This window comes from Scyliorhinus canicula, chromosome 3 (assembly GCF_902713615.1).
Source record: "Scyliorhinus canicula chromosome 3, sScyCan1.1, whole genome shotgun sequence".
NCBI classification, from domain to species: Eukaryota; Metazoa; Chordata; class Chondrichthyes; order Carcharhiniformes; family Scyliorhinidae; genus Scyliorhinus; species Scyliorhinus canicula.
This window is the reverse complement of record NC_052148.1, coordinates 225716662-225730205: the sequence shown is the minus strand read 5'-3', so window position 1 is coordinate 225730205 and position 13544 is coordinate 225716662. Positions and strand designations below refer to the sequence as shown.

The 13544-nt window shown below is 52.1% G+C and overlaps 1 protein-coding gene across 1 annotated transcript in view; it reads right to left on the bottom strand.

Moving 5' to 3' along the window:
• Positions 1–13544, bottom strand: part of rxfp1 (relaxin family peptide receptor 1) — a 223844-nt gene that overhangs the window by 49265 nt on the left and 161035 nt on the right. Inside the window, exon 14 of the mRNA XM_038792304.1 lies at positions 205–261. Within this exon, the coding sequence (XP_038648232.1) occupies positions 205–261 (57 nt within the window). The remainder of the gene's footprint in view (positions 1–204; positions 262–13544) is intronic.

The window sequence follows — 13544 nt, the reverse complement described above, 5'->3', positions numbered from 1 at the left end:
AATACCACCATGCCACACCTCTCCCATACATAGGGTCGAGGTGTCACCACGAGGCTGCTGTTTTCTCATTAATAAATCCTTTTTATGGAGTTTCTGAGTGCATCACTACATATGGTGATGAGGATAAAATTATCCAGACACTACCTCTTGCCCAACACCTGTGAGTATCCTGTTTGAATCGAAGACTAAAAAAATGGTACTCACCTGAATGCCTCTCTTTGTGCGAATAGATCCATTGAGATATTGAGATATTGCCATATCCTGAGGGACAGACGCAGTAGAAATCTGAATTGGCCAGTGCAGTCCAAAGTTTAGAAATTATAGAGAAAAATACAAAAGAAAAAACACTGCAAAGCAAGAGCTGCGGCTTTAAGTTTAAAAAAGAACTTAAGTTTAAAAAAAGCAAAGAGTCGCTGCAAAGTTTCTTAAAAAGGTAAGCAAACACAGAAAGAAGTGCTTTAAGTAAAACAAAACGCCCGAGGGAGCTATAGCAAGGTGTCCCGAAGCACAAGAAAATCAAGGAGATGAAACCGACAAGCTCCTGATGTGCAGGATTGGAGCAGAGCTTGCAGGGGGTCTGTGGCAGCAATTGTCGCACTGGTGGGCTTCTCGCAAAAGAAGAAAAGTTCATAGTATTTAAAAAAAAGACAAGTTAACAAGTTTAAAAACAATAGCTCTAAGGAGATCGAGCACGCTGGCTCTCCCAGTGAAATCGACAAAAATCGTCACAAGTACAAAAAAGGTGAAAAACTGACTCTCTCCTGCCAGAAGAAAACAAATTTCCACAGATCGGTGAAAGTACCCCCCTTCACTAAAAGTGGAAGTTTTTAAAATTCAAAAAGAGTAATCAGGTTCAAACCAAAACTCCAAAAGTGTGGGAAAAACACAAAGAGAAAGCTGACAGCTACTGAAAGCTGAGCAAAAAAAAGTTCACAGTGTTAAAGTGGCAATGCATTAAAAATTGCACTTAAAGTGACAACCACAAGAAGGAACAAACGGCTATGGACAGGAAAATTGGATAAGACCCCAGATAGAAAGCAAGTCACAAGAATGGTCCATAAGCAACTAAGACCTCAAGGAAGAGGCAACAGAAGACGTTAGAAGAGACAATAGAGACCTTAAGGAAGGGACAATGGAAGACCTCGGAGGGGCAATGAAGATTCAAAGAAGAGGGAATGGAAGACTTCAGAAAGTGGGCAAAAGAAGACCACAGAAACTGGGTAATGAAAGACCCCAGAAGAAGGACACAAAAAAAATGCAGAATGAAACCAAGTCAACACTTTGTCAGAGACAGCCCTGACCAATATGAGGCGAAAAGGGTTTGGTTGAAGTTGAGACAAGTCAAAATGAAGGTTCCATTTGTGATGCATATGTCCAGTAAGAACAGGGGGCTGGATTCTCTGTTTTTGGGTCAATGTCCCCATGCCATTGTGTAAACTGTGGTCTTTTAAGTCAGGAAAACTGGCGTCAAAGGGCCACAGGTTCACAGCCTTGCAATGGGCTAGCAGGGAGACAGGGTAGAGTTCGCAGCTCTAGCTACCGATATGGCCCCCAGCACTTCCGGTTCAGAGGCCGCGCATGTGCACGGCGGCGGCCTGCAGCAGCTGCCTGTGCTCCATGGCGGACTCAACCCGCAGAAATAGTTCCCCTAATCGGCCGCTCACCAGGCCCAGACTGCCAGCACAAAAAACCCCAGTCCCGAATGCGGCCCACCATGCCCTCCGATTGGCCTGCCTCTGACTGCGGCGGGCACGGACTGAATCCGCAGCCGCCTCGCGTGTTTCCCGAACGGTAGGACCACATTAGAAATACGCTGTCGGGAATTCGGCCGGTCGGGGGGGGGCGGAGAATAGCGGAGCAGGGTGGGCCTCAGGTGGTGGATACGCGGTGCAGCGTACTCCCTGAGTACGTCGCTTTCCGGGGATGGAGAATCGCGGAGCAGGGTGGGCCTCAGGTGGTGGATACGCGGTGCAGCGTACTCCCTGAGTACGTCGCTTTCCGGGGATGGAGAATCGCGGAGCAGGGTGGGCCTCAGGCAATGTCCTCAGGTGGTGGATACGCGGTGCAGCGTACTCCCTGAGTACGTCGCTTTCCGGGGATGGAGAATCGCGGAGCAGGGTGGGCCTCAGGTGGTGGATACGCGGTGCAGCGTACTCCCTGAGTACGTCGCTTTCCGGGGATGGAGAATCGCGGAGCAGGGTGGGCCTCAGGCAATGGCCTCAGGTGGTGGATACGCGGTGCAGCGTACTCCCTGAGTACGTCGCTTTCCGGGGATGGAGAATCGCGGAGCAGGGTGGGCCTCAGGCAATGGCCTCAGGTGGTGGATACGCGGTGCAGTGTACTCCCTGAGTACGTCGCTTTCTGGGGGGCGGAGAATCGCGGAGCAGGGTGGGCCTTGGGCAATGTCCTCAGGTGGTGGATACGCGGTGCAGCGTTCTCCCTGAGTACGTCGCTTTCTGGGGGGCGGAGAATCGCGGAGCAGGGTGGGCCTTGGGCAATGTCCTCAGGTGGTGGATACGCGGTGCAGCGTTCTCCCTGAGTATGTCGCTTTCCGGGGATGGAGAATCGCGGAACCGGCGCCGGTCCCGATTTCATGCCGGAAAAGGGATTTTCCGCCGGCGTGCGGAGAATCCAGCCCATGGATTCCCTTTGAAAGAATTCAATTAAAGACTTCAAATGAAACTAGGAACTATTCAACCTAAAGAGGAATAAGCAAAAGAATATAGCTCTAGAGAAGGTGTTAAAACAACAAGATGAAATGACTGACAGCAAACTTGGTGAATTCTTTCTTCTTTTTTTTGTTCTTCCAATTAAAAGGGCAATTTTAACACAGCCAATTCACCTAACCTGCATATCTTTTGGGTTGTGGGGGTTGTCATAATATACACCTAAGTATATGATGGTGCAGACACACACTGACTGACACACTGCAAGACCAATCAACACACACAATACAGCAGTCAATCACCAGTTAGGGAATGGTAACTATAAAGCCAGAGGGCACTAGTTTTCCCGGGTATTCGGGATGCAGCCTCTGAGACAGACAGAGCCCGCAGTCAGTAGCACAAACATCCACCATGTGCTAGCAGTATAGGCTGGTCAGGTTAGGCATAGTTCTTCAGTCAATCTAACATAGTGTCGACCCACAGTGCAAGTATGTTTAACAGCTCATAGTTAAATAAAATAGTTGTACTTCTACAAGTGTTGGTAGCCTAACTATGTTACTGCTAAGGTAAACGCAGTCTTCACAGATCCAGAGTACCCAACACATCATGGTACCAGTACGTGATGTTAGAGTTTGATAGACCTACCTTCAAGTGATCTGCCTTCCACCAGCAATCAGCTATCCGGTAGTATGGACAGCATCCGCCCTCCCCCGCCGCTCCGCATCACCGGCAACCTCGGTGCGAATTGGAAAATCTTTAAACAAAGATTCCAGCTATACCTCGAAGCTACAGACCTGGAAGCTGCTTCAGATGCCAGGAAGATTGCTCTCTTCCTTTCCATAGCCAGGGACCACGCCATCCATATCTTCAACTCCCTCATATTCGCTGAAGGTGAAGACAAGTCCAAGTTCAAGACAGTCCTGATCAAATTCGACAGTCACTGTGGCATCGAGGTAAATGAAAGCTTTGAGCGCGACGTCTTTCAACAGCGTCTGCAGGGTAAGGATGAACCTTTTCAATCTTTCCTCACCCACCGTCGCATCCTCGCGCAGTCCTGAAATTACGGCTCCACCTCCGATTCGATGATCCGTGACCAGATCGTTTTCGGTGTGCAATCGGACCCCCTACACCAGCAGCTCCTCAAGGTTAAACAGCTCACCCTTGCTATAGCCATCGAGACCTGCGTTCTGCATGAACACGCCACTAACCGATACTCGCACATTCAAGCGGCAGAAATGGCGCGGCAAGGCCCCCACGAGGCAGAGTGGGTGCAAGCCATTAAACAACTCCAGGGCGTAAGGCTGGATGAGGGTGGCCATTTTGCGTGCTTTTCATGGGCTCCCGCGCATGCACGCACCGACCAAGGGGATAGCGAGGCCGAAGACCGCACTGCGCAGGCGCGCACTATGTACGACCGCACCGCGCATGCGCGGTGGCGCACTGAACGTTCTGACGTCACGACGTGCAACAACTGTGGCTCCGCCCACTTAAAGCGACAATGTCCTGCAAAATCCCGATGCTGTCTCCAGTGTGACAAGCTTGGCCACTATGCAGCCCTATGCAGGTCTGCTCAACCAACTACCTCTTGTCGCTCCCACCAGCCACGCAGGGATGTCCAAACCATCCAGCCACCGGTCACCGATTCCGACTCAGACATGATTCCGGACCTTGACACCGAGGATCCCAAAGCACCATTTCGGGTGGGCATCATCACCAAACACAAGATGCTCCCGAAGACAAAAGCCAAGTCTCTCCCAGTACTCAACATTGATCCGGACGGCGAGTGGTGTGCCACCCTCATGGTCAACTGATTCCGCATCCGATTCCGGCTGGACACCGGGGCTTCAGCCAACCTCATTGCGCGGTCTGACCTCGAAAGCCTCCATGTCAAGCCTACCATCCTGCCATCTGCCTGCCAGCTTCTGGACTATAATGGCAATGCCATTGCTGCCAGTGGCTCTTGCCAGCTTGTAGTGTCACACCTTTCATTAAAGGCTACCCTGCCCTTCGAGATAGTGGGACCTACTAAAGCTTCCCTGCTTGGTGCTGAGGCGTGCAAACTCCTAAACCTTCTCCAAAGGGTTCACTCCCTGTCACCCGCTGATGTTTCAGCATCTCAGGACGCCGACTTTCAGACACAACTGAAAAACATAATCACCCGATACCACGGTGTATTCGAGGGCATGGGCACACTCCCATACACTTATCAAATCTTGTTAAAACCAAATGCCACGCCTGTGGTACACGCACCTCGCCGAGTACCAGCACCCCTCAAGGACAGCCTCAAGCAGCAGCTGCAGGACCTCCAGGACCAGGGCGTAATATCGAAAGTTACAGAACCGACTGACTGGGTCAGCTCGATGGTGTGCGTGAAAAAACCATCCGGCGAACTACACATATGCATTGATCCCAAGGATCTCAACCGCAATATTATGAGAGAACACTATCCCATACCGAAGCGCGAAGAACTCACCTGCGAGATGACTCGCGCCAAAGTTTTCACCAAGCTAGACACATCCAAGTGGTTCTGACAGATCCAACTTGATGCATCCAGTCGGAAGCTCTGTACCTTTAACACCCCATTTGGCCGGTATTGTTACAACCGGATGCCGTTTGGCATCATCTCAGCATCGGAGGTGTTCCACAGAATAATGGAGCAGATGATGGAAGGTATCGAAGGGGTTTGTGTATATGTAGACAACATCATCGTCTGGTCTACCACCTCACAGGAGCACATTGATCGCCTCCAACGCGTCTTCCGAATAATCCATGAGCATGGCCTCCGCCTCAACAGAGCCAAATGCTCCTTTGGTCAAACAGAAATTAAATTCCTCGGAGACCACATTTCACAGTTTGGCGTGCAGCCAGATGCTGACAAGATGTCGGCCATTAATGCCATGAAGACACCGGAGGACAAGAAGGCGATCCTCCGCTTCCTGGGCATGGTCAACTTCCTGGGGAAGTTCATCACTAACCTCACCTCCCACACCACGGCTCTCAGGAATCTGGTTAAGAAGACGACAGAGTTCCAATGGCTCCCCGCCCACGAACAGGAATGGCGAGAACTCAGAGCGAAGCTGACCAAGGCCCCGGTGTTGGCATTTTTCGATCCAGCCAAAGAGACAAAGATCTCCACGGATGCCAGTCAGTCTGGCATTGGAGCAGTGCTCCTTCAATCTGACGACGCTTCATCATGGGCTCCTGTCGCATACGCGTCGCGTGCAATGGCGCCCACCGAATAGCGCTATGCGCAAATTGAAAAAGAGTGCCTGGGCCTTCTTACCAGAGTCATCAAATTCCATGACTATGTCTATGGACTCCCAAAGTTCACAGTCGAGACAGGCCACAGGCCACTGGTTAATATTATTCAAAAAGACCTTAATGACATGACGCCGTGCCTGCAGCGCATTCTCCTTAAACTCAGGCGGTACGACTTCGAACTCGTCTACACCCCGGGTAAGCAGCTCATCGGCGCCGATGCACTCTCCCGATCTGTCACCACACCCTGCGACCGTCGGGCTTCGTATGCCAGATTGATGCTCAGGTGGCATTCGCCGCATCCAATCTGCCCGCCACGGACGACCGACTCATCCAGATTCATCGTGAGACAGCCAGCGATCCTCTGCTCCAACGCATCATGCGCCACCTGACAGACGGGTGGCTCAAGGGCCAATGCCCTCAATTCTATAACATTAAAGATAACCTGGCGGTGGTAGATGGAATTCTACTAAAGTTGGACAGGATCGTCATTCCGCACAGTATGCGGGACATCGTCCTTGAGCAGCTCCATGAGGGTCACCTGGGAGTGGAGAGGTGCCGCTGACGGGCCCGTGAGGCATTTTACTGGCCTGGTATCAACCAGGACATCGCCAACGTCATTCTCAACTGCCCAACATGCCAGCGATTCCAGCCTGCTCAGCCAAGGGAGACCTTGCAGCCCCATGAGCTGGTGTCATCCCCCTGGAGCAAAGTGGGCATCGACCTGTTCCATGCACTAGGCCGGGACTACGTCCTCATAGTGGACTATTTCTCTAACTACCCGGAGGTAGTTAGGCTACACGACCTCACGTCGGCAGCGGTCATCCGTGCGTGCAAGGAAACCGTCGCTCGCCATGGCATCCCGCTCACGGTCATGTCCGACAATGGCCCGTGTTTTGCCAGTCAGGAGTGGTCCAGTTTTGCCAGGCGATATAACTTCATGCATGTCACCTCCAGTCCCCACTACCCCCTGTCCAATGGCAAAGCTGAGAAAGGGGTACACATTGTCAAACGACTCCTGTGCAAGGAGGCCGATGCGGGATCCGACTTTTACCTCGCACTATTTGCTTACAGATCAGCTCCATTGTCCACTGGCCTGTCACCGGCTCAATTGTTGATGAACCGCACGTTGCGGACGATGGTGCCGGCCATTCATGTCCCGGACTTGGACAACCTTCCGGTCCTTCGTCGAATGCAGTTGTCTCGGGCCCAACACAAATCGGCGTATGACGCCTGTGCCACGAATCTCCCTGCTCTGGCTCCTGATGCCAAGGTCCGTATCCAACTTCCTGAAGGTGGTTGGTCCGCCACCGCTATGGTGCTCAGACAAGTGGCCCCCAGGCCATTTTTGGTTCATCTACAAGACGGCTCTCTTCTTCGCCGAAATAGGCGGGCACTACGACTCCTTCCTCGCTCGCTGCCAGATCATCATGTCCTGCCTCGCCCTCAGGACGAGCCCGTCACGGAGTTTGAAGATCTCCCTTTCGCTCTGCCACCCTCTGAGACTGACACAGTCCCGCCCGTTCCAGAACAGGCGGCATCTGACCCACCCCTGAGGCAGTCAACCAGAATTCGTCATCCACCTCAGAGACTGAATTTATGAACTGCCTAAATTCATGGACTCTTTGAACCCATGAACTGATTGTTTCGTTACCCTGTTTTATTAACTCACTGGTTTGTACATACTGTTATTCTAGTTATGCTTTGTGTTACATACTGTCTATATGGACTAGACACCTTCCTATGTAAATATATTAGAGTTTCTGTATATAGTCCTGTAAATATGCCCCACATAGTCAGGAACATTCACATACTACATTATTTATTACTACAGTATTTACACACATTTTTAAAAAAAGGGGGGGGATTTCATAATATACACATCAGTATATGATGGTGCAGAGACACACACTGCAAGACCAATCAACACACACAACACAGCAGCCAAACACCAGTTAGGGCACGGTCACTATAAAGCCAGAGGGCACTAGTTTTCCCGGGGATTCGGGATGCAGCCTCTGAGACAGACAGAGCCCACAGCCAGTAGCACAAACATCCACCATGTGCTAGCAGTATATGCTGGTCAGGTTAGGCATAGGTCTTCAGTCAATCTAACAAAGTGTCGACCCACAGCGCAAGTATGTTTAACAGCTCATAGTTAAATAAAATAGAGTTGTACTTCTACAAGTGTTGGTAGCCTGTCTATGTTACTGCTAGGGTAAACGCAGTCTTCACAGGTCCAGAGTACCCAACACATCAGGGGTGAGACCTACGCAGACATGGGGAGAATGTGCAAACTTCATACAGACAGTGACTTGGGGCTGGGATTGAACCTGGGTCCTTGGCGCTATGAGGTAGCAATGCTAACTACTACACCACCGTGTGACCCTGCGAATTGAATCAGGAGAAAGGAAGTTTCGCAATGAGAAACTAACTGAAGAGATAAAAACTATGATGTTGACAGCAGAATTAGCAATTCAGTCAGAGAAAGAAACTGAGATTATGTGCCAGAACAAGGGGCGGGATTCTCCCCTACCCGGCGGGGCGGGCTGTACCAGTGCCGAGGAGTGGCGTGGACCACTACGGTGTCGGGCCGCCCAAAGGTGCAGAATCCTCCGCACTTTCAGGGGCTAGGCCAGCCCCGGAGTGGTTTGCGCCACGCCGGCTGGTGGGGAAGGGACCTAGCCAGGCGGTGCCAAAGGGCCTTCACCGGTTGGCGCGAGTTGGCGCATGCGCGGGAGCGCCAGTGTGTGCTGGCGTCCCGGGATTGGTTGGCCCCGATCGCGGGCCAGGCCACCGTGGGGGTACCCCCCGGGCCCTATCCCCCCGCGCCTGCAGATTTACACCGGCGGGACCGGCCGAAAACGGGTGGCTGATTGGCCCATCGCAAGCTGGAGACTTGCCAGGGGGGCCGCTGCTAGCGGCCGCCTACCGGCGCGATTCCCGCCCCCACCAAAACCCCGCACCGGAGAATTCGGCATCCAGCGTCGGGGCGGGATTCACGCTGTCTCCCCCCCCCCCCCCCCCCCCCCCACCGGCGATTTTCCGACCCAGCTGGGGGTCGGAGATCCCGCCCAAGATTGCTGAAATGGTCAATATGATAAAATAGTCGATGAAATGATACTGAATTGAAAGGCTAGAAAAATAAGAAACTTCATCACACAACCTAAGTACAACAAACAGAGTGACACGACCATTCCTGCACAAGTGACAGATCAAGATTGTGAAAGAACTGTCAAGACGTAAGACTTTGTTGTATCGTGATGGTATGTGCATGCATGCATTATAATGTAAGGTGCTCGGACCTGCAGCTCAAAAACTTCCTACGAAAGGAGACAAGGACGTACCCACAACCGCCACGACAGACACTACTGGAAGACCTACTGGACGCAAGTATCCTAGAGAAAGGGAACTGTAGTGACATGTATGACCGACTGGTAGATAGGGACGACACCGTACTGGACGCAACAAGGAGGAAATGGGAGGACGACCTGGGGATGGAGATCGGGTGGGGACTCTGGAGCGAAGCACTGCATAGGGTCAACTCCACCTCCACGTGCGCAAGGCTCAGCCTGACGCAACTAAAAGTGGTACATAGAGCCCACTTAACAAGAACCCGTATGAGTAGGTTCTTCCCGGAGGTGGAAGACAGATGTGAACGGTGCCAAAGAGGCCCGGCCAACCACGCCCACATGTTCTGGTCTTGCCCCAGACTCGTGGAGTACTGGACAGCCTTCTTCGAGGTAATGTCCAAAGTGGTGGGAGTGAGGGTGGAGCCATGCCCGATAGTGGCGGTCTTCGGGGTTTCAGAACAGCCAGATCTATTCCTGGGGAGGAGGGCGGATGCCCTTGCCTTTGCCTCCCTGATCGCCCGCCGTAGAATCCTGTTTGGCTGGCGGTCAGCAGCACCGCCCAGAGCTGCGGACTGGCTGTCCGACCTCTCGGAATCTCTCCAAATGGAGAAAATCAAATTTGCCATCCGAGGGTCGGACGACGGCTTCCACAGAACGTGGGAGCCATTCATGCAACTGTTCCGGGACCTATTTGTGGCCAATGTACAAGAGGAAGAATAGTCGGGGGAAGGTAGCGGGAGGGGGGGGGGGGCTACAGGTTCGTTACGGGGGTTCGATGGCTAGCTAAGGCCCAAAACCAAGCTAAATAAACATGTTGAGGGGGGGGGGGGGGGGCGCAGTTACTACTACGAAGATGCTTACCTGTAAATATGTATGTTAATTTTTGCGTGTTTGTTTTTGTTTGTTTTTTTTTTGTTTCTCTCTCCTAACAATTTGTAATTTGTTCAATATAAAATACGAAAACTGAATAAAAACATTTATAAAAAAAAAATGTAAGGTGCTCGGCAGAGCAAGGGTGAATGTGAGACTGGAGAGTGACACCGGCCAGAGTGATGTATCTGGGAAAATGGCCAGAGAACAGTCGAGGACAGAACTCTGTAAGCAGCAAGCCTGTGTGAAAGAGTTCCATGCAAGACCATATCTGGAACTGTACACAGTTGAAGCATACCAATAAGTGTTAATGTTTAAAAACATAAGTCTCAAGATCTCATCAATGAGCCATCCACCCTGCAACAATTATAAAACCATGGGCAGGATTCTCCGTTACACTGGCAGTGCACCCACGAGTGTGGGTTTCCTGGCGGCGTGGGGTGGCCACAATGGGAAATCCCATTGGCAGGTGGTGGGAATGAAAAATCCCGCTGACGGCGAGGGCGCGCCATCGAGGAACACGCGGCTAGTGAACAGGAGCATTCCGAATTAAGTACATAATATGACATGTTGTCATAATATGAAACTTCAGTAGTGGATGAAGTTAGATCCCCAGAATTATTGTCTCTGTGACCGGACTCCTGTCGTACTAAGTGGACGTTGGCGGACGGATCGTTCGGAAACATGTGGATCACTTGAGGTTGTGGAGAGATGCTCCACCAGTCAGTGTTGTCATCAAGAAATGTTTTTGAACCAAAGCATCAAAGTACCTGATTGACCTGTTATAGAAGTAACTGATCTCCGTGGAAGGAAATAGTAATGAACTGCCTGCATCAAACAGGTTATTCACAGGTCCTGTTAATGTCGATTCTGTAGAAGCATCAGACGACAGAATTACGCCGCTCTGCAAGAAACAGAGGGGCGGGATTCTCCCATCGGGCGGCTAAATGTCGAGGCCGGCGTAAAAACGGCAGTGTTTTACTCCAGCGTTGGTGCCCGTTCCAGGACCCCATTCTCCGGCACACAGGGGGCTAGCACGGCGCTGGAGTGGCCCACGCCACTCCAGCTGCCAATCCCGGCGTGAATCTGGTGCCGCGGGGTCCGCGCATGCGCAGTTGGGCCGGTGCCAGCATGCGCATGTGCAGTGGCCTTCTTCCCGCGCCGGCCCCCACGCCAAATGGCGCAGGGCTACAGGAGCCGGCGCAGAGGAAAGGAGGCCCCCAGCCAGAGAGGCCGGCTCGCCGATTGGTGGGCCCCGACCGCGGGTCAGGCCACTACAGAAGCGGACCCCCCTCCCCCTCCCACAGGCCGCCCGCGGACCCTTCAACGCCGAGTTCCCGCCGGCGCCGTTCTAACATCCTCTGAGCCGGCGGGACTCGGATTCTTTTTAACAGCTGCTCAGCCCATTCGGGCCGGAGAATCGGCACGCCGACCCTTGCTGGGGAGTTGGTGCATACCCCAACCGGCACTGTACCGACCACGCCGGCGCCGATGGCACTGATTCTCCGCTCTGCGGAGAATTGCGTCCCAGCATCGGGGCAGTGTGGTGCGTTTCGCGCGGCGATTCTCCAACCCGGGGTGGGTTGGAAATTCCCGTCCAGGAAAACTCCTCAAAGACTCAATTTATAACTGTCCAATTCATGTGTGTCATGTTTGGTTAGAATTTAGGATGAGTAACTTAGTTATTGAAGATTGTATTAAGAATTTAACGGGGTAAACATGTGGTGATTGTCCCTTTCGGGCAACACAGCAGAGTAAGGTCACATGGGTTTGGGGGACCAATTGGAATAGAGAGTGGGTAATCTCCCCAGAGGGTGGAGTCCCCTCATAGGCAGGAGACATGCAGGGAGCGAGTATTTTCTTAATAATAAATCCTTTTAATTTGCACTTCTGAAAGATGCATCATTACAAAAGGGTGCGGAGAAGTTTTATGTGAATGAGACCAGAAATGCATGCATATAGATATCAAGAAAGGATTGACAGGGTGAGTCTCTTTTCTCCTGTAAGAAGAAGACTGAGGGTGGACCTGATAGAGGTCTTTGAATTTCTGAAAGGTTTTGATGGATGGATACAGAGAGAATGTTTCCTCTTGTGGCTGAATATAACTAGAGGCCTTCAGTACGGAAGTCATTGAGAAATCCAACAGGGAATTCAGAAGAAACTTCTTCAGCCAAAGAGTGGCAAGAATGTAGAACTCATTACCACAGGGAGTCTTTGAACCGAACAGTGCAGACACATTTAGGGGGAAGCTCGATAAGTATATGAGGGAGAGGGTAATGGAAGGTTGCAAACATAGATTGAAGGAAAGATGGGAGAAGTCTCGAGTGGAGCACAAGTACTTGCATGGACTGGGTGGGCTGGCTGGCTGGCCTCTTTCTCTTCTGTATTCACCGTGTTAACCTATGTAATTTTCAGATACCTCAGGGTAGCAAGGTGCATGTTGGAGAATTGATTGGCCAAGAAGTATTGATGGGGGATAATACAAGTAACTTACAATAGAACCCAAAGGCTATTGGTAAAAAAGCAAAAATGATTATGAAATGACAACAGTATTGGGCGCAATTTAATGGAAAAGTTCCTAAGTGTGGTAGCAAGCGGGAACTGCCGCGAGCCTCCTGATACTCAGCCCACCGCGGCCATTACCGGTAGCAAACGTTAATTGGTCCACCTAATGAGGCCCCATAGGCTTGACACCACAATTGATGGTCCCACCCGCTGATTTGCCAGGACTGCTCCCGCCAGCTCCCCGCTAATAAGGGGGAGCAGCACTTAGACCGATCCTGAAGAACAAACCTCTCAGCTCGCAGCCATCCCACCAAGGAGACCAGCCCCACCATTCAGGGATGCCGGCCAGGCCAGATTGTTGGATGCGGTTCAGACCAGACGGGTTGCCCTGTTCCCCTGATGGGCTCGGAGGGCCAGCCACAGGGCAGCCAGTGCTGCCTGGGAAGAAGTGGCAACGACCAGGTAGCGTCACCAGGATTACCGGCACCCAGTGCCTTAGGAAGATCCCCTGGGCTGAACGGGTAGGTTGGCACTGGCCCCCTGGCACCGCCTGCAACCCCCTAAAGCCACGCGCCTGGCACCACCCCTACCCATCACCATACAGTACCCTGGCCCACCCATGTCCAGCAGTGCCGTCCATGCTGGCCCTCTCCCCAAATACCCCTCTGCCATATTCCCCAACCCCACAAATGCCCCCTCCCCCACCCATACTCCCATCCCCCATACTCCCCCTCCCCCCATACTCCCCACCGCCCATCCCGCATCCCATCCCCCAACCCTGCGTTGAACGAAGCGTGTGATGCCGCCCACTTTTTCCCTGTAGGAGAAGTTATAGAATCATAGAATCACAGAATTTACAGTGCAGAAGGAGGCCATTCGGCCCATCGAGTCT